General features: G+C 39.3%; 1 protein-coding gene across 4 annotated transcripts in view; it reads right to left on the minus strand.

Annotated features, from left to right (window-relative positions):
• Positions 1-2,857: 2,857 nt before the first annotated feature.
• Positions 2,858-21,936, minus strand: part of SLC35D2 (solute carrier family 35 member D2) — an 82,597-nt gene continuing 63,518 nt past the window's right edge. For 2 of the 4 annotated variants that reach the window (XM_049894907.1, XM_049894906.1), the window contains 4 exons: positions 20,589-20,656; positions 6,819-6,897; positions 4,683-4,765; positions 2,858-3,608 (listed from right to left, as the gene is read on the minus strand). In XM_049894907.1, coding sequence (XP_049750864.1) covers positions 3,506-3,608; positions 4,683-4,765; positions 6,819-6,897; positions 20,589-20,656 — 333 coding nt within the window. In that variant the 3' untranslated portion in view covers positions 2,858-3,505. The remainder of the gene's footprint in view (positions 3,609-4,682; positions 4,766-6,818; positions 6,898-20,588; positions 20,657-21,936) is intronic. The other 2 variants (XM_049894909.1, XM_049894910.1) reach the window with 1 other exon arrangement.

Here is a 21,936-nt window from a genome sequence, read left to right on the forward strand (position 1 = left end):
ATTTGGACTGTTAGCCTACTTTACCGTGAAGAAATAAATTTCTTTTTGTTAGAGCCATCCACTTGTGGAGTTGCAGTTATAGCAGCACTAAATGACTAAGACACAAGACAGATCCTCAAAGTTTTGTTTTTGTTATTATTGTTTTGGGCTCTTTCATTTTGTGTTTGTGTGTGTGGTTGGTTTTTTAATTTTATTGCATTTTAGGTGAAAATTTACAGCACATATTAGTTTGTCATTAAAAAATTCATACACAAATTGTTTTGTGACATTGGTTGCAATCCCTGCAATGCGTCAGCATTCTCCCCATTTCCCTTTCGACCCCAGGTCCCCATGTCCATTCTTCCAGTTTTTCTGTCCCTTCCTGCCTTCTCCTCTTTGTTTTGGGGGAGGTGTTGCCAATACAGTCTCATATACTAGATTGAACTAAGAAGCACACTTCTCATGTGTTATTGTTTGTTTTATATGCTGTCTAATTTTCGGGTGAAAAGTGGACTTCTGGAATGGCTTCAGTTCTGAGTTAGCAGGGTCTCCTTTGCTCTGGCTGGGAGGGAATCAAGAGGTATATCTTAGATCACCGCTCACAAACTTCTAAGACCCCAGAGGCTACTCAACAAAGTAGGACGTATACCATTTTCTTTACGAACTATGTTATGCCAATTGACCTAGATGTTCCCTGAGACCATGGTCCCTGGCCCTCAGCCCCAGTGATTCGTTCCCTCAAGATGTTTGGATGTGTCTAGGAAGCTTCTATGACTTTGTCTTGGTCAAATTGTGCTTACTTCTCCATATTGTGTGTTGTCCTTCCCTTCTCTAAAGTTAACACTTGTCTACTATCTAGTTAGTGTTTTCCCCTTCCCACCACTACCCTCCCTCATAACCATTAAAGATTTTTTTTTTCTGTGTGTAAACCTTTTCTTGGGTTTTTATAATAGTGGTCTCATACAATATTTGTCCTTTGGTAATTTATTTCACTCAGCATAATGCCTTCCAGATTCATCCATGTGGCAAGATGTTTCACGAATTCATTATTGTTCTTTGTTGTTGCACAGTATTCCATTGTGTGTATGTACCATAATTTGTTTATCCATTCACCTGTTGATGGGCGCTTAGGTTGTTTCTGTCTTTTTGCTATTGTGAATAATGCTGCAGTGAACATGGGTGTGCATATGCCTACTCATGGGATGGCTCTTATTTCTTTAGGATAAATTCCTAAGAGTGGAATTGCTGGATCATGTGGTATTTCTATTTCTAGTTTAAGGAGGCACCATATCATTTTCCCTAGTGGTTGTACCATTTTATATCCCTGCCAACACTGCATAAGAGTTGCAATCTCCCCCACAATCTCTCCAACATTTGTTATTTTGTTTTTTTGTTTTTTTTTAAATTCATGCCAGTAATGTTGGAGTAAGATGGTATCTCATAGTAGTTTTGATATGCATTTCTCTAATGGCTAGTGATCATGAGCATTTCCTCATGTGTCTGTTAGCTGCCTGCATGTCTTCTTTGGTGAACTGTCTGTTGATATAGTTTGTGCATTTTTTAACTGGACTGTCTTTTTGTTGTTGAGGTGTCGAAGTATTATATAGATTTTAGAGATTAAATCCTTGACTGATATGTAGTACCCAAATTTTTTTTCTCAGTCTGTAGGTTCTCTTTTTATTCTTTTGCTGAAGTCTTTTGATGAGCATAAATGTTTAATTTTTATGAGGTCCCATTTATCTAGTTCATCTTCTGCTGTGTGTGCGTATTTAGTTATCTTTGGTATTCTATTAATGCCATATATTAGGGCCCTAGTATCATCCTTATTTTTTCTTCCATGGTCTTTATCATTTTAGGTTTTATATTTAGATCTTTGACCCATTGTGAGTTAGTTTTTGTGTACGGTGTGACATATAAGTTCTGTTCCATTTTTTTACAGATGGACAACCAGCTTTGCCAGCACCATCTGTTAAAAAGACTGTCTCTTCCAGACCAGACTTGCTGGCCTGACAGAGACTGGAGAAACCCTAAGAGTATGGCCCCCGGACACCCTTTCAGCTCAGTAATGAAGTCACTCCTGAGGTTCACCCTTCAGCCAAAGATTGGACAGGCCCGTAAAACAAAATGAGACTAAAGGGGCACACCAGTCCCGGGGCAAGGACTAGAAGGCAGGAGGGGACAGGAAAGCTCGTAATAGGGAACCCAAGGTTGAGAAGGAGTGTGTTGACATGTTGGGGGGTTGTGAACTAATGTCATAAGACAATATATGTACTAGCTACTTAATGAGAAACTAGTTTGTTCTGTGAGCCTTCATCTAAAGCACAATAAAAAAAGAAATATTCCAAAAAAAAAAAAAAAAGACTGTCTTTTCCCCATTTAATGGACTTTGGTCCTTTGTGAAAGATCAGCTGGCCATAGGTGGATGGATTTCATTTGTTTTTTATTTTGGCTCTGCGCTGAGTTATTTGCAGATTTCCCAAGGTCTTCCAACATGAGTCAAAAGGAGTACCTAATGTTTTTCTGGGAATGTCCCTTCAAGGCAGAGCATTTTTCCACATTGTAAATAACTGACTTCCTATTTTCTACCTGTCTACAAGCATATCACAGTATGATGTATCCACGGGGGCAGCGGTGGTAGAATTCTCACTTCCCATGCAGGAGACCCAGGCTCGATTCCCAGTCAGTGCACCTCGTGCACAGTCACTGCCCCGCTGTCAGGGAGGCGTGCACGCTCCTGTGATGCGGAACAAACATCAGCGAGGCGCCCAGGCTAGGAAGAAAGGCCTGGCAGTTTACTTTCGAAAGTTAGTCAATGAAAACCTTATGGATCACAGCAGCCTGATCCCATGAGTCAAGTGCTGACTCAGTGGCAGCTAACAACAACATGATGTAGCCATATAAATTATTTTTTATTTTACTTTGATGATTAAGAAAAGATACAAACATATAAGAGTAAATCAAAGCTAGCAAATAACTTTACAGGTAGTTAATTTGCTAATTCTATTAAAATAAAGACATATCTCTTTAAACTAAAAAAAAAAAGATTTTTTTTTCCCATTGGCACGTTGCTTTGTCTGGGACCTTTGAACTTAGGCAAAGTCGCTGATAAGAAAATAATCACCATCACAGCATGGATCCTTTGCCACCTCAGAAAGCACAAAGCGGCTGACGGCGGGGAGGCCCAGATGTGTAGATTATGCACTTCAGACAGAGCTTTGCATGTCTCATGTGACAAAGAAAACAACTGGTCTAGAAATCCACAAATCTCTGTTTGGGAAAAAAAAAATCCCTTTCACCAATGGCTTACACTGAAAATGTTCACTAAGGCTTTGCACAGATACAATGCTCAGGACCAATGATGATTCATCGTACAGTGGCGTGTGAGGTAGATTCTCTCTGCATTTTGTAGACGTTTATATCTGTACTTTAACCAGGGGGGATGTATGTCCCCCCCTCCGAAAAGTCCAGCTTCACATTCGAACATCTGGGAAAGTCTCCCTGACCCCCCGTCTGCAAGCCACAGATCCTAGCTCTTCAAATCCAGAGGAATGCTTTCTTCGTCCACAGGCTGTTTTAGTTTCGACTGGCTGCGAAGTGTTAAGAAGGAGTATCTCAGACCTCCTGCCATGCTGAAAGAAGAGAAAAGGAGTAAAATTACATAACTCTGGGAATTTCATAGGTGATACCACCAGCAGTCCCTGCCATTCTTAAAAATAAAACCAAAACCAAACCAGTTGCTATGGGGTCAATTCCAACTCATGGCGACCCCATGTGTGTCGGAGTAGAATTTGCTCCATAGAATTTTCAATGGTTGATTTTTCAGAAGTAGATTGCCAGGCCTTTCTTCCAAGGCACCTCTGGGTGGATTCAAACCACCAAAATTTCAGTTAGTAACTGTTGGCACCACCCTGGGAACTCCTTCTTTAAAAACTCTGTCAGCTTAATTTGGAAGGAATTAATCAGACCCCTGCTAAGTCCATGACACAAACAGTTTGCATTCAACTACTAACCAAAAGGTTGGCAGTACAGCAGAAGAAAGGCCTGGTGGTCTGTAAAGATTACAGGCAAGAAAGCCTAATGGAACACTTCTGCTCTGTAACGTATGGGGTTGCCAAGAGAAGGAATCGAATTGACAGCAACAGGCTTGTTTTTTTCTTTTTTGCTTTTTCTCCTCCAGTTTGTGGTTTGTTTTATGAGAATTTCCTTACTTATTTACAGATCTTTGGGACAGAAAAAGAGTGGATCAGGTCTAAAATAGAACCTTGGAAAGAAAATAAGCACTTGGTTTTTACTGCATGAACTATATGACATCACCCTACAAAACTGGGTCCCATGTCTGGGATCCCAGAATGCTTTTCAAAAGCATCTTAGTTAATCCTCCCAGGATCCTTGGCATATGGCACAAGTTTAATAAGACCCATTTCACAGGGGAAAAGCAAATAATTTAGGGTGATTCATGAATTAAATTCAGATTCCAGCCCCTTGAACTTGCATTTCACACGTCCTCACGACCCACATGAGGGAGTATATCATAAAAAAATAGACAAACTCAGTGATTTGGGTAAAATTTTTTTTACAAATCTCAATGTCAAAACACCTACTGGCTTAAAATGCAATATTTCTCTTTGCTCCTTTTTTATTACATATTAATCAGACTGTTTGGAATTCTTATTTTACTAAGTTCATTTAAAAATCCCACTTACCAAATATTTAACCCTACAAAGTTTAACACAGAGAAAATGTAGTCTCCACCAACTAACATCCCAATGTAGGCAACGGACACATTCTGCAGAAAAAGATAGAGGATTCATCACTTTACAAGCAAAGGATTTGGGGGAAAAATACATATATGTAGAGAAATCTGAAAAGAAACATTTTGGCTACTTTGCATAGAGACTTGGACTTAGTATATTTTCATGAAATGTTTGATGAGTGAATGAAAAGCCATCCTGTATGGGTTTACAAAGAAAGTTTATAAAGAAATGAAATAAACAATAATAAGAGTGCGTTATTCATTTCCCTCCTTTCAGGTTAGCAGATAGAAAGACGATGTAAGAGTTGTGTTGTAATCAGCTTGCAAGGTCCCACCACTTTACTGTCACTGAATAGTGAATTTTAATCAAATTGATCCTGAACTTGAACAGATGGTTATTATTTTTGCTCTTCGCTGCCACTGAGTCAGCCCCCAACTCATGGCGACCCTATGCGTAATGGAATAAAATGCTGCCCAGTCCTGTGGCACCCCCACGATCAGTTTCAGATCGAACCATTGTGTGGCACAGGGTTTTCATTAGCTGATTTTTGGAAGTAGATCTCCAGGTCTTTCTTCCTAGTCCATCCTAGTCTGAAAGCTCCTCTGAAACCTGTTCAGCATCATAGCAACATGCAAGCCTGTGCTGACAAACAGGTGGTAGCTGCATGAAGTGTACTGACTGGGATTCAAACCAGGGTCTCCCACATGGAAGGTGAGAATTCTGTCACTGAACCACTGAGACATCTAATAATTCCAAGCGATACTCTGTCCCAAGGTATTCTGGCAGGCCTCTGGACAGCCAACAGACAGGTCTACTGTTGAAGCAGGTAGCTTTTCTCATTCACTCTAAGAGTTCACACGAATAGAAAAACAAAGTAACTGTATAATAGAATTGGGAGCAACTCCATCCCCTACTCATTTATATGTGTGTATACATGTATGTGTATGTATATATATGTGTATTCAAATATAATTCGTTCAAATACACACACACGACATACACACAAATTTACCTCATAATTGGGTATATACAGTCAATTCTCATTATCCAGAGTCCACATGTGCAAATTTGGTTAAAAAATTTGGTTATAAAATTTATTTATAATCCCAACATCAATATTTGTGGCACTTCTGTGGTCATTCCCAAACATGTACAGAAGAGCGAAAAATTCGAGTCGACACACACGTTCCCAGCTGAGGCTGAACAAGGCAACGGCTCTGCTTTCTTGTGTCAGCTCTTACACCGTAAGCAAATGTCCTTTTTGCTAAATAGACAGTGCCACATTTGTTGCATTTCTGCGCTTTTTGTTAGCGATTTCACTGTTTAAAACGGCCCCCAAGCGTAGTGCTGAAATGTTATCTAGTGTTCCTAAGCACGAGAAGTCTGACATGCCTTACAGAGAAAACGCATGTGTTAGATAAGCTTCATTCAGACATGGGTTACGATGCTGTTGGCCATGAGTTCAATGTTAATGAATCAACAACATATATTAAATAAGGTGTCTTTAACCAGAAACACTCATAAAACAAGGTTATGCATTGATTGTTTGATTGAATGTTGTGACAAGAGACTCATGGGAACAGAGTCCTCCCTGCATCTGCATAAGAGCAACGCTTTAGTAATCTCTGATTCAGCGTTCACAGCAACCTTATAGGCCATAACTACCGAGAATAACAATAGATTGTACCTAGATTGAAAACAGCTCTTCACAAGGGTTCCCTTTCTTACTGGACAGGTTCTCCCAGGAAACCAAATTGTTAGATCAAAAGGTATCTTGGTGATCACAGAAATCTGGATTTCTTTTTTTTCAACCTTTCACTTCATTGTCCCACACCATCCCCTTCTACTCACCCCAAATTTAAAATTATAGTTTTGTCTCCCCTTTTTAAATTGGCAAATTTTCCCTCTGTTTTACTGATTAGAAGGGACAGGGGGTCGCCTGGCCCAGCTGGAAATGTCACAAGCCTCCATACTTGCTACACCACTGACAAGAACAACAACACTAAAACTCAGCTTCTATCACAAATACTGATCCAGTCAATTCCCCCAATTCAGCTATTCTCTCCGAGGCTTCCCTCCACGTACCTTGATGGCTCCTACCACCGCCGTCGTCAGAGCCGAGTTGTAATAGCTGCACAAAACTGTGGAGTACATCAACAGAAACCTGAAGCAAGGAAACAAGCCCTTCAGTGTGTACCTTCCTATGCTTGGCAAGACTAATAGGTGAGTAAGAGCCCACAAGTGACCATGTACACGTGCTTAAAAAATAAAAAAAGGAACACATATTACATGAATGGATAAACAAAATGTAGTGTACACATACAATGGAGTATTACTCTGCTGTAAAGAGAAAGGATTCCTGATGCACACTACAATGTGGACAAACCTTGAGAACACTATGCGGAGTGAAGTGAGACACAAAAGGCAAATATTGTATGATCCTGCTTACATAAACCCAAAATATCCCATTGCTGTCAGGTCTTTTCCAACTCATAGCAACCATACAGGACAGAGTAGAACTGCCCCATAGGGTTTCCAAGGAGCACCTGGTGGGCTCTAGCTACTAACCTTTTGGTAGAATAGGCAAGTGTGTAAAGACCAGAGTTTGTTAGTGGTTACCAGGGGCAAGCAAGAGAAAGCGGTAAAGGAAAACTCAGTGCTTAGGGGACACTGAACTTCCATTACAGGGAATGGAAAAATTTGGTAACAGGTAAGGGTGATGAACATGATTAATGTCACTGAACTGCACATGTGACGACTGTTGAAATGGCAAAGGTAATTAATGTTTTGTTACACGTATATTTAGCAGAATAAAATAAATGAATAAAAGAAACACATATCAGAAAGGTTTTTCTGACCCACATTTTAAATCATTTCCTTATTAACTCTGATTTATTCCAGGATAATGGTCCAACATGGATTAGCCACACCTTCCCCTTAGGTGTGCTCATGTTGTCTGTTCAATTCCCAGCAGTGTTTCCATGAAAAGGAGGTAAGGAGAAGGAGATTTTTTAAACAACCTAAAATCCTTTAGTTTAACAGCTCTGTTACAAGCGTGGTTTTAAATCTTCTCCATGCAACAGAATCACCTGCTCTGCTTTTTTAAAACACAATGATGGATGTTTGCACAACATGGCGAATGTAACTAAGGTCACTGAATTGTGCACAAAAAAATGGTTGAAATGGCAAATGTTTTGTTATTTTACCACAATAAAAAACAAATTAAGAAAACCACAACACTGAATTGTACATGCAAAAATTGCTAATATAGCAAATGTTTCGTTATATACATTTTTACTGCAACACCAACACCAAAAGTACAATAATGATGCCTGGCAGAGATTCTCATTCAATTAGTTTGAGGTAGGGCCCAGGTAGGGTGGGTTTCAAAAGCTCCACAGGTGATTCTGATGTACAGCCAGCACTGAGAACCAATGGCATTAAAAAGGGAATTTGCTGATGGATTGCTGGCTTTGGAAAAAGGAAACTGACATTAATGGAATCCCCATGTCAACACTCCTGTCTATAACACCCTATTACCAAAGCGAATCCAAGCATTCAGGGATCCTTCAACACTTACCCGTAAGTATTGACACCTACTTGTCAATAAAATGACTTTTACTAAATTCAGAGTTGTGGCCAAACACCAGACAAGAAAATACAAACATACAGGAAAAGACTGTAGAATTCTATCAGAGATAAAGAAATTTGTTAACTCAGAAAAGTAGTGAACAAAGATAAGTGCAACTCAAGTGGGGTGCAAAACTCCACCCACCCAAATCAGGAGATGAAATGTTGAAAGGGATTACATTCAACACTTTGCTGGAGAATTAAACTCGAAAGATACTCAGAGTTTACGATGTGCTGGATTTTAAAGATTTCTCTGTCTTCCATGCTGTTGTTGTTAAGTGCCACCGAGTCAGTTCCAACTCATAGCAATCCTGTGTACAATAGAACGAAACACTGCCCAGTCCTGTGCCACCCTCACAATCGTTATGTTTGAGCCCATTGTTGCAAGCCACTGTGTCAATCCACTTTGTTACGGGTTTTCCTTTTTTGCCCTCACCCTGTACTTTACCAAGCATGCTGTCCTTCTCCAGGGGTTGGTCCCTCCTCATAATATGTCCAAAGTATGTGAGACGGAGTCTCATCATCCTTGCTTCTAGGGAGCATTCTGCTGTACTTCTTCGAATACAGATTTCTTCCTTCTTCTGGTAGTCCATGGTATATTCAATATTCTTCATCAATACCATAATTCAAAGGCATTAATTCTTCAGTCTTCCTTGTCCAATATTTGTATGCATATGAGGTGACTGAAAACACCATGACTTGGGTCAGGCACACCTTAGTTTTCAAGATGACATCTTTGTTTTTTGCAGCAGATTTGCCCAATGCAATACGTCATTTGATTTCTTGACTGCTGCTTCCATAGGCATTGATTATACATCCAAGTGTCTTGGATTGAATTATGTCCCCCCAAAAATGTGTGTATCAATCTGGCCAGGCCATGATTCCGGGTATTGGGTGATTTTCCTATAAGCTGTAAATCGTACCTCTATGATGTTAACGAGGGAAGATGGGTAGACGTTGTGTTAGTGAGGCAGGACTCAATCTACAAGATTGGATTGTGTCTTGAAATAATCTCTGCAGATATAAAAGAAAGAAGCAAGCAGAGAGACAGGGGGACCCCATACCACCAAGAAAGCAGTGATAGGAGCAGGGCACATCCTTTGGACCCAGGAGCCCTGTACAGAGAAGCTCCTAGTCTGGGGGAAGATTGAAGAAAAGGCCAACAGAGAGAGAAAGCCTTCCCTTGGAGCCAGTGCCCCAAGTTTGGACTTTTAGCCTACTTTACTGTGAAGAAATAAATTTCTCTTTGTTAAAGCCATCTACTTGTGGTATGACTGTTATAGCAGCACTAGATAAGACACCAAGTAAAATGATATCCTTGACAACTTCAAGGTTTTCTCTGTTTATCATTATGTTGCTTATTGGTCCAGTTGTGAGGATTTTTGTTTTCTTTATGTTGAGGTGTAATCCATACTGAAGGTTATAGTCTTTGATCTTTATCACTAAGTGCTTCAAGTTCTCTTCACATTCTGCAACGAGGTTGTGTCATCTGCATAAATGCAGGTTGTTAATGAGTCTTCCTCCAAGCCTGATGCCGAGTTCTTCTTGGATTATTTGCTCAGCATACAGACTGAATAAATATGGTGAAACCATACAACCCTGACACACACCTTTCCTGATTTTAAACCATGCAGTATCCCCTTGTTCTGTCTCTTGGTCTACATACAGGTTCTGCATGAGCACAATTAAGTGTTCTGGAATTCTCATTCTTTGCAGTGTTATCCATAATTTGTTATGATCCACACAGTCTAATGCCTTTGCATAGTCAATAAAACACAGGTAAACATTTTCCTGCTACTCTTTGCTTTCAGCCAAGATCCATGTGACATCAGCAATGATATCCCTCTTCTGAATCCAGTTGAATTTCTGGCAGTTCCCTGTCGATGTACTATTGCAACTGTTTTTGAGTTATCTTCATTGTAATTTTACTTGCATGTGATATTAATGATATTGTTTGATAATTTCCACATTCTGTTGGATCCTCTTTCTTTGGAAAAGGCACATATATGGATGTCTTCCTATAGGTTAGTCAGATAGTTGTCTTCCAAATTTCTTGACATCAACAAGTGAGTGCTTCCAGCATTGCATCAGTTTGTAGAAACATCTCAATTGGTATTCTGTCAATTCCTGAAGCCTTGTTTTACACCAATGCCTTCAGTGTAGCTTGGACCTCTTCCTTCAGTGCCATCAGTTCTTGATAATATGCTACCTCCTGAAATGGTTGAACATCTACAAATTCTTTTTGGTACAGTGGCTTTGTGTATTCCTTCCATCTTCTTTTGATGCTTCCTGAATCATTAATTTTTGCCCATATAAACCTTCAATATTGCAACTCGAAGCTTGAGTTTTTTTTTTCAGTTCTTTCAGCTTGAGAAGTGCCAAGCCTGTTGTTCTCTTTTAGTTTTCTAACTCCAGGTCTTTGCATGTTTCATTATAATACCTTACTTTGTCTTCTCAAGCTGCCCTCTGAAATCTTCCGTTCAGATCTTTTACTTCCTCATTTCTTCCTTTCACTTTAGCTACTTTACATTCAAGAGTAAGTTTCAGAGTCTCTTTTGCCAACTACTTTGGGTTTTTGGGGGTTTTTTGTTGTTGTTGTTGTTGTTTTTCTTTTCTGACCTTTTACTTTCTTCCTGTACAATGTCCTTGATGTCATTCCACAACTCCTCTGGTCTTTGGGCATTAGTTTCAATGTGTCAAATCTATTCCTGAGATGGTCTCTAAATTCAGATGGGATACACTAAGGTCATACTTTGGCTCTCATGGACTGGTTTTAATTTTCTTCAGCTTCAACTTGAACTTGCATATGAGCAATTGATCATCTGTTCCTCAGTTGGCCCCTGGCCTTGTTCAGACTGATGATATTGAGCTTTTCTGTCATCTCTTTCCACAGATGTAGTCGATTTGGTTCCTGTGTATTCCATTCAGTTAGGTCCACATGTATAGTTGCCGTTTATGCTGTTGAAAAATGTATTTCCAAAGAATAGGTCGTTGGTCTTGCAAAATTCTGTTATGCAATCTCCTGTGTTGTTTCTATCACCAAGGCCATATTTTCCAACTACTGATCTTTCTTCTTTGTTTTCAACTTTCAGATTCCAATCACCGGTAATTATCAATGCATCATGACTGCATGTTTAATCAATTTCAGGCTGCAGAAGTTGGTAAAAATCTTCAATTTCTTCATCTTTGGCATTAATGGTTGGTGCATAAATTTGAATAATAGTTTATTAACTGGTCTTCCTTGTAGACATATGGGTATTATCATATCACTGACAGCATTGTATTTCAGGATGGACCTTGAAATGTTCTTTTTGACAATAAATGTGACACCATTCCTCTTCAATTTGTCATTCCCAGCAAAGTAGACCATATGACAGACCACTTGTCTGTCAGTTTGTCGTATGGTGGTGGCTTGTGTGTTGCTGTGATGCTGGAAGCTATGCCACCAGTGTTTCAAATAACAATAGCGTCACCCAACAGGGTCTGAGCTTCCAGACTAAGACAGACTGTGAAGAAGGGCCAGGGGATCTACTTCTAAAAAAATTGACCAATGAAAACCTTATAGACAGCAGTGGAACACTGTATGATATAGTGCCAGAAGATGAGCCCCTCAGGTTGGAAGGCACTCAAAATACCTGGGGTAGAACTGCCTCCTCAAAGTAGAATCTGCCTTAATGATGCGGATGGAGTAAAGCTTTTGAGACCTTTATTTCCCAATGCTGCACAACTCAAAATGAGAGGAAACAGCTGCAAACATCCATTAGTTGGAACGTGGAATGTATGAAGTATGAATCAAGGAAAACTGGAAGTCATCAAAAATGAAATGGAATGCTTGAAGGTTGATATCCTAGGGATTAGTGCACCGAAATGCTCTGATAACTGGCCATTTTGAATGAGACAATCACACGGTCTACTGTCTTCCATAGTTGGGTATATTTATTACCAGGAGTGGTAGAGAAAAAAAGAAATCAGAGATAAAGCACATCAAACTTTTACTTTAAGTCGAGCAATAAACCTAATTACAAACTTCAGTTTTGTAATCTTCCAAATCAAGTGTATATTTGTTATAAAAGTCATTAAAAACAATTTGACAAATTAGAGAACTTAATATTTTAGCTTTTGTGGTTTTAATCTGAAATGTGCAATATGCGGTAGACACGCAATTTCAATTTAAAATGAGTAATCAGGTCTGAGTAAGTCTGTACACAGGATTTAAAAGTTTAAAAGAACAGCATTTATCACATTTCCAAGTTTGATTTCTTAGATTTGAAAGAGTTGTTAAAGCAATCTGCCTGTTAGTTTTGCTAGTCTGCCTCATTAGCACTGAAGAAGGAAAATTAGGTAGGTTACATTTGTAAATGCAGTTTAAAATGTTAAAAAAATTTTTTTTAATTCACTAAGTCTATGGTTGTTGTTAGCTGAGTGGGACTAATTATTTAGATTCCAACCCGTTAAACTTAAGTTAATGCACTGCTAATCAACTAGTGACAGTAAACGCTCTTGTTGTTGTTAGGTGCCTTCCACTTGGTTCCAAATCATAGTGACCCTACATATGACAGAAAGAAACACTGCCCAGTCCTGCGCCACCCTCACAATCCTTGTCAATCCATCTCCTTGAAGGTCTTCCTCTTTTTTGCTGACCCTCTACTTTGCTGTTAGTTTTAAACAAAAATTACTAAATTTATAGAGAAACAAAAACAAACAAACCCAACTTGTCTCCGTTGAGTCAATTCCGACTCATATGGACCCTATAGGACAGAGTAGAACTGCCCCATAGGGTTTCCAAGGAGGGGCAGGTGAATTCGAACTGCCGACCTTTTGGCTAGCAGCCAAGCTCTTAGCCACTTTGCCACCAGGGCTCCGAAATAGAGTAAAAAGGCTTAAGAAAGTCTAAGTTTTTTTTTTTAATACTTACACTTTTAATAAATTCAACATTAATTAAAAGTTCCAAGAAGTGTATATAAATAATCCTATTTACACATAAAATGAAAAGATTAAAAAATTCAACTGAATGTTCCTGAGTGTGTATTCTGCTGGGCCTTGGTGAAAGGTAAATAATTCACAGCAAATGCCCTGGAAGAGTGCAGAGGCCAACAAAATAATAGAGACATTCAGCACAGGGGGGTACAAGAGGGGCCCCAACCCAACTTAAGGACACACAAAAGCTTCCTGCAGGCTTCCTAAGCATGAGTGCAGCTGAAACCAAAGGCAGGTGTGGATATTCTTTACTTTTACTTTTGCTGAAAAATTGCACTCCAAGTTTCTAACCATGCAACATTTTCACCAAGCTACATTTTGATAAAGCCACCTTGGCCTGCATTCAGAATTGGTAGCCATCGTGCACCCAGGATCCCAGTAGGCATCCACAATGAGTGTGGGCGACTAGGACACGCACTCACCAGCTGGGCTAAGCAAGGGGAGGAGTCTCCCTCTCTAACGTTCTGGAGAGAGTCTGAGTTGGCGTTCAGTCCTCTTTAGTTAACAGTCTAAATAGAAAGGCTGCACTTCTTAGTATAACCACTAAGAAAAAAAAAAACTTTTTTTTTTTTTTTTTTAAGAGGTGAATACAAAACCACTAGGCACAAAGTTGCCCTTGAGATAGCTCCGACTGATGGTGAACCTCAAGTACAATAGGACAAAACATTGCCTGGTCTGGCACCATCTTCACAATTGTTGGTGCTTTTGAGCCCATTGTTGCAACTATTGTGTCAATCCATCTCATGGAGGGTTTCCCTCATTTTCACTGAAGTAGAGATTCAAAGTACCCAAAAAAACCCCACTGCCCTGGAGTCGACTCCGACTCATAGCGACTCTACAGGACAGAGTAGAACTGCCCCTTAGAGTTTCCAAGGGGCGCCTGGCCGATTCGAACTGCCGACCCTTTGGTTAGCAGCCCTAGCACATAACCACTACACCACCAGGGTTTCCGGATTAAAGTACCGGATGTTTAAAAAAATTAAAAAAGAGAGATATAATCTGTTTCTGGAGTCCCTGAGTGGCACTAATGGTTAAGTGTTGGGCTACTAACCAAGAGGTTGATGGTTCAAGTCCACCCAGAGGCACCTCAGAAGAAAGGCCTGGCAATCTACTTCCAAAAGAGCACAGCCATTGAAAACCCTGTGGAACACAGTTCTACCCTGAATGCAACGGTTGCCATGAGTCAGAGTCCACTTGAACACAACTGGTGCTGGTAATCTATTTCTGTATACAAATAGGTGCCTATACAGTGCTGTAGCTAAGGCTGAGGCTCTGAGTTAAAATAACAGTAAGAAGGAAACACCACCATTTTCAACACCTAAAATGTCAACCTCAACATGACAAGTTTCCATTTTAGTGTCAGCGGATCAATAAAAGGCATAATTATTTAAAAGCATTGCTGAATTCTTAGTAGCTTTTTGCCAGTCTGCATTTTTTAAATCCTAATATCATCTATATATATCAGAAAGATAATAGCACACATATTTGTTACACATGTATTCAGACAACAGATGTCTGGTACATATTTGGCTTATAGGCTCCCCCTGGAGTAGAGATGCCCAGGTGGAAACTCCTGGACCAGAACCCCTGCTCAAAGGTTTCTTCCTGTTTCTAAAAATGGCACAGAAATAACGAACTTACCCAACTTTACAAGGCACGCTCGTGGTAGCCACAAACAAAACTCAAGTGATCTAGTTTGCAATGTGTTGCTGACTGTCACTCCATGTAGCAGCATGTTAGAAATTCAACAGAAATATTCAAATAACAAAGCACCACTTTTCCACTCCTTCCACTGACCACCGTGGCACCTGTTATAGGTTGAATTGTGTCCCCTAAAAAGATATGTTGATATCGTAACCCCCAGTGCCTGTGAACATGACCTTGTTTGGAAAGAGGGTCTTTGCAGATGTTATCAACACAGGTCACACTGGCATAGAGTGAGGCCTAATCCTACATGAGTGGTATCCTTACAAAAAAGGAGAAGAGACACAGCAAGAAGACAGCCATTTGAAGCCAGAGGCAGATATTGGAGTGAAGCAGCTACAAGCCAGTGAATGCCAAGGATCTCCAGAAACCGCTAGAAGCTTGCAAGAGAAAAGAAAGGTAGAGACAAGGAAGCATCTTCTCCTAGAGCTTTCAGAGAGAACACAGCCTTGCTGATGCCTTGAATTCTAGCCGAATTGTAAGAAAATAAATTTCTGTTGTTTTAAGTCACTCGGTTTGTAGAACGTTGTTATGGCAGCCCTGGGAAATGAATACAATACTCGAGCACTATAATTCCAGATTTCAAAGAATTTCAGGTAATCTCGTTCTCCCCGTCTCTGGTAAGAATTAACTCCTATCCCCCAGGGCCCAGTGGTGTGCCAGGGACACAGGAAGTCACGGGATAAACACACTCCACCCTTCTGGAGCACTAGTTTCACTCTAAGATTTGGCGTGTTGGGAGAAGACAGAACTCTTTAAAGGTTCTGCCACTTATGTGCCCAAGCAAACAGCATGTCTCAGTTCCCCCGGCCAACATGACAAAATAGCACAAATGAGTAGCTTTAAAGAACAGGAATTTATTTTCTCACAGGTCAGGAGGATGGAAATTCTAATTCAGGGCATCAGCACTTCTCTCTTTCAACTCCTAGTAGCTGCTGGGATCCTTGGCCTGTAGATGCTTCAGCCGTATGTCTCTGTGTCTATTCTGCTCTTTCTATAAGACACCACTCGGAAGGGATTAGGTTTAGGTCCCACCCTACTTCGGTATGACATCATTTACATAACAAAAGAAAACTTCTATTTCCAAACAGGATCATACTTACAGGTGTGGGGTTAGGACTTCAGCATAACTTTTGAAGGGACACAATTCAATCCACAACACAGGAAAATTGTTTTTTCTTGTACACTACATCTTTGGTATTATCAGTAATGGTTCAAAGACTAACACACTTGTTATGCCACAAGTAGGGAAAATTTGGCACTTTGGGTTTTTATCAAGGAATTGTTATGAATTAAATTGCGTCCCCCAAAAATGTATGTTAACTTGGCTACACCATGATTCCCAGTATTGTGTGGTTGTCCTCCATTTTGTGATCTGACATAATTAGCTTTGTGTTGTAAATCCTAACCTCTATGATGTTAATGAGGCAAGATAAGAAGCAGTTATGTTCATGTGGCAGGACACAATCTACAGGATTAGGTTGTATTTTGAGTCAATCTTTTTTGAGATATTAAAGAGAGAAGCAAGCAGAGAGAAGAGGGACCTCCTACCACCAAGAAAGAAGAACCAAGAGCACAGCATGTCCTTTGCACCCAGGGCTCCTGTGCTGAAAAGCTCCTAGACCAGGGGAAGATTGCTGACAAGGACCTTCCTCCAGAGTCGATAGAGAGAGAAAGCCTTCCTTGGAGCTGGCACCCTGAATTCAGACTTCTAGCCTCCTAAACTGTGAGGGAATAAATTTCTCTTTGTTAAAGCCATCTACTTGGGGTATTTCTGTTACAGCAGCTCTAGATGACTGAGACAGGAATACATTACTGCTCCAGTGGGACCAAAGGGCCTACTGCTGGAGCAGAAACAGATTCAGATCAGCATGCCAGGGGCCTGGGGAGTTGGCATCAGCCCACTGGTATGAGGAACAGAAACCTGTAATTTCTCAGCAAGATTAAAAAGACCTGTAGAGTTAGCTTTCTAAAACTCCAGTTTGTCAAGTTTAATTCCAGCCTATATTTTACCTTTGAACTAAATTATCTTAGCTCCCACAATGCCGTTTACCTTCCTGACACAATTTTACTCCAACAAATGCTTTATTTACAATGCAAGCTCCTGATGACATACAGTACCATTTCCTGAAGCTGAATCCTTCCCCGCAACGCAAAAGAAATTAAAAGTCTGTCCTTTCACCAATACTGGCATTGCTTGCATACTTTTTTAAAGTGCTATAACTTTTTAAAGTATACTTACATCTTGAGATGGAGTTTGGTGATTGGAGGAAAAAAAAGGAAGTTTGAAGTGCAAACTTGAAACCAAGTTTCAAGTAAGAGGCTAAGGGTTCAAGTCCTCTGTAGTTGAGGGTCAGGATGTGTGTGGTTAGCCTTAAGATGCCCCACGAGCACCTGACAGGTTAACCCTAGGCCGGTACCAGTCATTATGAAAAACAAGGATATGCCCAGAAGCTGGCAGTGGCTTCAATCACTGTGGAGATGTAAATGACCCAATTTTAGTGTCTTTTGAGTGAGAAACTGCAAAGAAAGTAGGATTCTGAAAAATCCACCAGGCAAAATTAGAAGTTTCCTTCCAGAGCAGTTTCAGAATTCAAAGTTTACCATTTAAGGTAAAGTTAGAAGAAAAACTGCTAAAACTGTGGGCTGTAGGTAAAGCTGAATCTACATGTGGTGGAAAGAGCACAACCAAGCTGAAAACGCTGACCTCAAGAGATAGAACTAACAATAATAATAATAGCTGATACTTCATGAGGATTTCCTGTGTGTCTAGCACTGTCCTAAGTGCTCTTCACTATTAACTCAATCAATCCACACAGCCCTACTCTAGACAGCAGGCACTTTAGTTTATTGCCCCCATTTTAAAGATAAGGAAATTGAGGGTCAGAGAGGTCAAGCAACTTGGGCAAGAACCCAGAGCTAATAAGTGGCAAAGCCAGGATTCAAACCCAGGCTAGCTGATTCCAGAGTTCAGGCACTTATCGACTGGAAAGCCACCATCATTGCAGTGTCCTCATAGGACTCATTTAAAAAACTGATCTACCTAGTATTCTTCCTTAAGTTGGGCAAAACTAGGAACATTAATGATTTCACCATTTTTACCAATTTATTTATAATCATGACAATTTCTTTTGCAAAGTGACTACTGATAAAATAATGTATTAAGAAATTTTGTCAAGAGAGTATTTATTTAAGAAAAAGCACATTATTTAATGAAAAAAAAAAATGAATGGAGTTGTACACAGATGGGGTCAAACCCCAGGGAGTAACAACTCACATCCAGGCTCTTCCCTCCACATCATTCATCAAGGAAAGCTGACTTCCGAGGGTTTACCTCTTTATTTCCTTCATGGAATGGGTAAATAATAGAGTGCACGCTTTTAAAGAATGAAAATAAAAGACAGCATCTCATCACGTTTATAATGGAATGAGAAAAGATGGTGAACCTTTGTTCTCCTGTTCATAGGCAGTTACGGGCTTAGCCAACGAAAGATGGTAGTCTGAGCTTGTGTGCTATGGGTTGAATTTTTTTTTTCTAATTATAGAGAAGGATAAAAGGTGTTTTGACAAAGGATGGCTAAAAAATATGACTAAGTAGATTTTTTCAAGGTTAAATGTTCTCAGTCAACAATTGGTCAAACTACAAATATTTGACGAGATGTATGCTTCCAACAACGACTAAGTACTCTGAGGGGTCCTCCCACTCAAGAACGAGTGCCAGGAAAGGGTAACTATTTGTGACACTGTTGGTCTTGAAAGAGGCATTGGAAATCCCAAAAAATCCCCCTTTAAGAAGGGCAGAATTGGGTCCAGAGAGCTCTGGAACTAGGCCCAGGCAAGGATCAGACAGTAGATAGTCAAAACAGGACTATAGGAGGGGGCCATTGCAGAATCACAATATCTAGAAACTGAGCCTTGACACAAATTCCACATGGGAAGTAAGACACTAAGCCCAGACTCTCAAAGAAATCTGTGGCTACCCCTGGCTATCAACAGAAACACAAAAAAGTTCTCCCCACAAGAAAGTTTCTCACATTCCCAATTTCAGCCCACGTGACTAATTAAGATCAAACAATGTGCTCAGAGTCAAAGGTTACCAAACACACAAGAAAGTGAACCACTATGTCAGTAGGTCAAAACAACAAACTACACAGTTTCTGAAGAACTGCATATATTAGAATTGTCAGATATAGAAAATGGGATAACTATGTGTGTAACGGAGCTCTGGTGGCCCACTGGTTAAGAGCTCAGCTGCTAAGCAAAAGGTCGTCAGCTCAAATCCAGCAGCCACTCATTGGAAACCCTACAAGGCAGTTCCACTCTATTCTATAGGGTCACTATGTATCCAAATCAATTTGACGGCAATGGGTTTCATTTTGGTTTATGTGTGTAAGATTTAAAGAAATAAGGTACAGTCACAAATATCACTTATGAGAAAATGCTAGGAGTAAGCAGATATGTTTAAAAAAACAATGGAACTTTTACAAATAAAATACAGAATTACTGAAATTAAAAACTTCAACAACAGGTTAAATATTAAGTCAGAAACAGCTAAAGAGAGAATTAGTGAACTGGAAGATATACACAGATGTTTTTACTGTATGTTACTACATCGAGCAATTAAAATAAAGTTTGAGAACTGACTAAAATTCTTAGTTCATTTACACATTATAAAAATTGTAGTATTAGTGGTTAAAAAAATAAGGGCAATTATCTTTCTTCACAGAAAAAAATCCTTTGGTAAATAATTCTCTGAGACAGTAATTCTAAGTTTCAGCCTGGCATAAGACACAGGTGACTGGGTAGGTATAGCGCCCAGCTCAGAAAGAATACTCCAGAAACTTCCAACACTGGTTGCCTATGCAGTGCCAGAGGGCAGGGAAGGGAGGGTGGCTTAAGTTCCTGTGTATTCTTTTGCACCTTTTGGATTATTTACTTGTTGCATCTATTATCTATGAATGAAAATGAATTTTCACATTTTTAGGAGATAAAAAAAAAAAAACAAGCTACATGGCCTGTCAACAGGAAGATATACCTAAAGAAATCTCCAAGAACAAAAGCCTAAAATTATTGGATATTACAGTAGGCTGGATATCTCTCCTCAGAGATTTTTCTGAATATAGCATATACCACTACAGAAAATGGTTGTCACTTGTATCCTATGTTTATATGAGGTGGAGAGCTTGAAAAATTAGGGCACTGGAACAGAGACAAAAACACAATACTCAGCTTGATATGTCCACTGACTTCATTTCAGACTAACTTCCAGAAATCAATAGGCAATACCTCATAATGGAGTAGAACGTAACATGAGTATGAATTTCAAAGATAAAATGGATAACACGGCTTGCTCCCCATCTTTCAGGCTGGCCTCCCAGGTGTTCTGGGGGCCAAGCCAACTCCTCTGCTACAAGGGAACTTTCTAGAGAAAATTGGGAAAGCACAGATGAAGAGATTTTTACAGAGTAGACAGAACATATACTTTTCTTTGACTTGTTAAGAGATACCACAGACCAAAGCTTCTACTTATCTATGGTGTCTTACCCCAAAAAGCAGGAAAGAAGAAACTGTATGATAAATAGAACATTCTTCCACTGGTTGAATTCAGTAGCCTATTATTAAAAAGAAAGAAAACTAAAGATTAGATTAATAATATGGTTGAATTAATAATAATGCACTCTAAGTCCACAGGTTTTACCAAATTGTGCCCTTGATTACAGGAACCATCTTCCCAACCAGAAAATATAATTTTAAAAATCCTAATTAATACCAGTTGTGTGACCATGGGCAAATCACTTTTCTTCCCTGAACCTCGGTTATATTTTACAAGTTTTACAAAAAAGTTCCTCAAAAGATTGGCAGGAAGATTAAATGATATTGTTTAGAACCTTGTAGGTAGCAAGTACAAAATAACAGCTATTATTGTCGAGGCTGTTGTTGAATCTTTACTGATCTGTAGTCACAAAATCAAGATTGAGTTTACTCTTCATAAATAATCTTAGAAGAAAGTTTATTACCAAATTAGTAGTGTTGGCAAGACTTTAAGAAGACCTTAAGTCCACGAATTGTTTTCAAGAACTTGTCATCGCTTAGGAAGTATCAGGAAGAAACAAACTTTTACTTACTATCTACAAAGCAATCAAATAATTGGAGTGGAGGAGATGGTGGGCAGAGAAATATAAGACTCAGTTTCTGCTCTCCAGGAACGTAAACCCCAAGAGAGAAAAGGAAATTAACCTTTTTGAAATGACAGGTAACAATAAAGAAAGGAGTATTTTATTCATGACTTGTCCCTTGTCTGTACCCAAAACATGATTTGAAAGTGACTCAAGACTATACATAAGTACGTACTGAATAATGTGATTAAATATAAATTCTCTGTAAGTCTCCTTCGCTGTCTGGTAAATACTTTGTTAGCCAAGACTCAGTAATTCTATGTATTTAAAACTATCTATATATTTTTATATATTTCTGAGTTTATATTTCAGATTTGTTAAATTAAAATGGACTTCTCTTCTCCAATTAGTGTACCCTTATCATGTTACTGTCATTGTAATACTTTGCCTACATCTCTTAACAAAAAGATACACTTTAACACTTGATAACTATAAAAACTGATTGATGGGTACATGGTGGGGGGGGAGTTATACTATTCTCTTTCCTTCTGAATGTGTTTGAAAGTTTCTATCATTAAGCATTTTTTAAGAAAATACTTGTGAAATTAAAAAATATATATAAATTTGTCTTATAGCAAGCCCCAAGCCCATCAAGTAGACAGAAAATACCTAAGATAATTAAAGCCAGAAAGTTCATGCTAAGACAGAGACCAAACCAAAACTAAACAAAAACTACATAAAACACCCAAGGTCAGAGTCTGAAATTAAAATAAAAT

Source organism: Elephas maximus, chromosome 9, assembly GCF_024166365.1.
Source record: "Elephas maximus indicus isolate mEleMax1 chromosome 9, mEleMax1 primary haplotype, whole genome shotgun sequence".
In the NCBI taxonomy this organism is placed as follows: Eukaryota; Metazoa; Chordata; class Mammalia; order Proboscidea; family Elephantidae; genus Elephas; species Elephas maximus.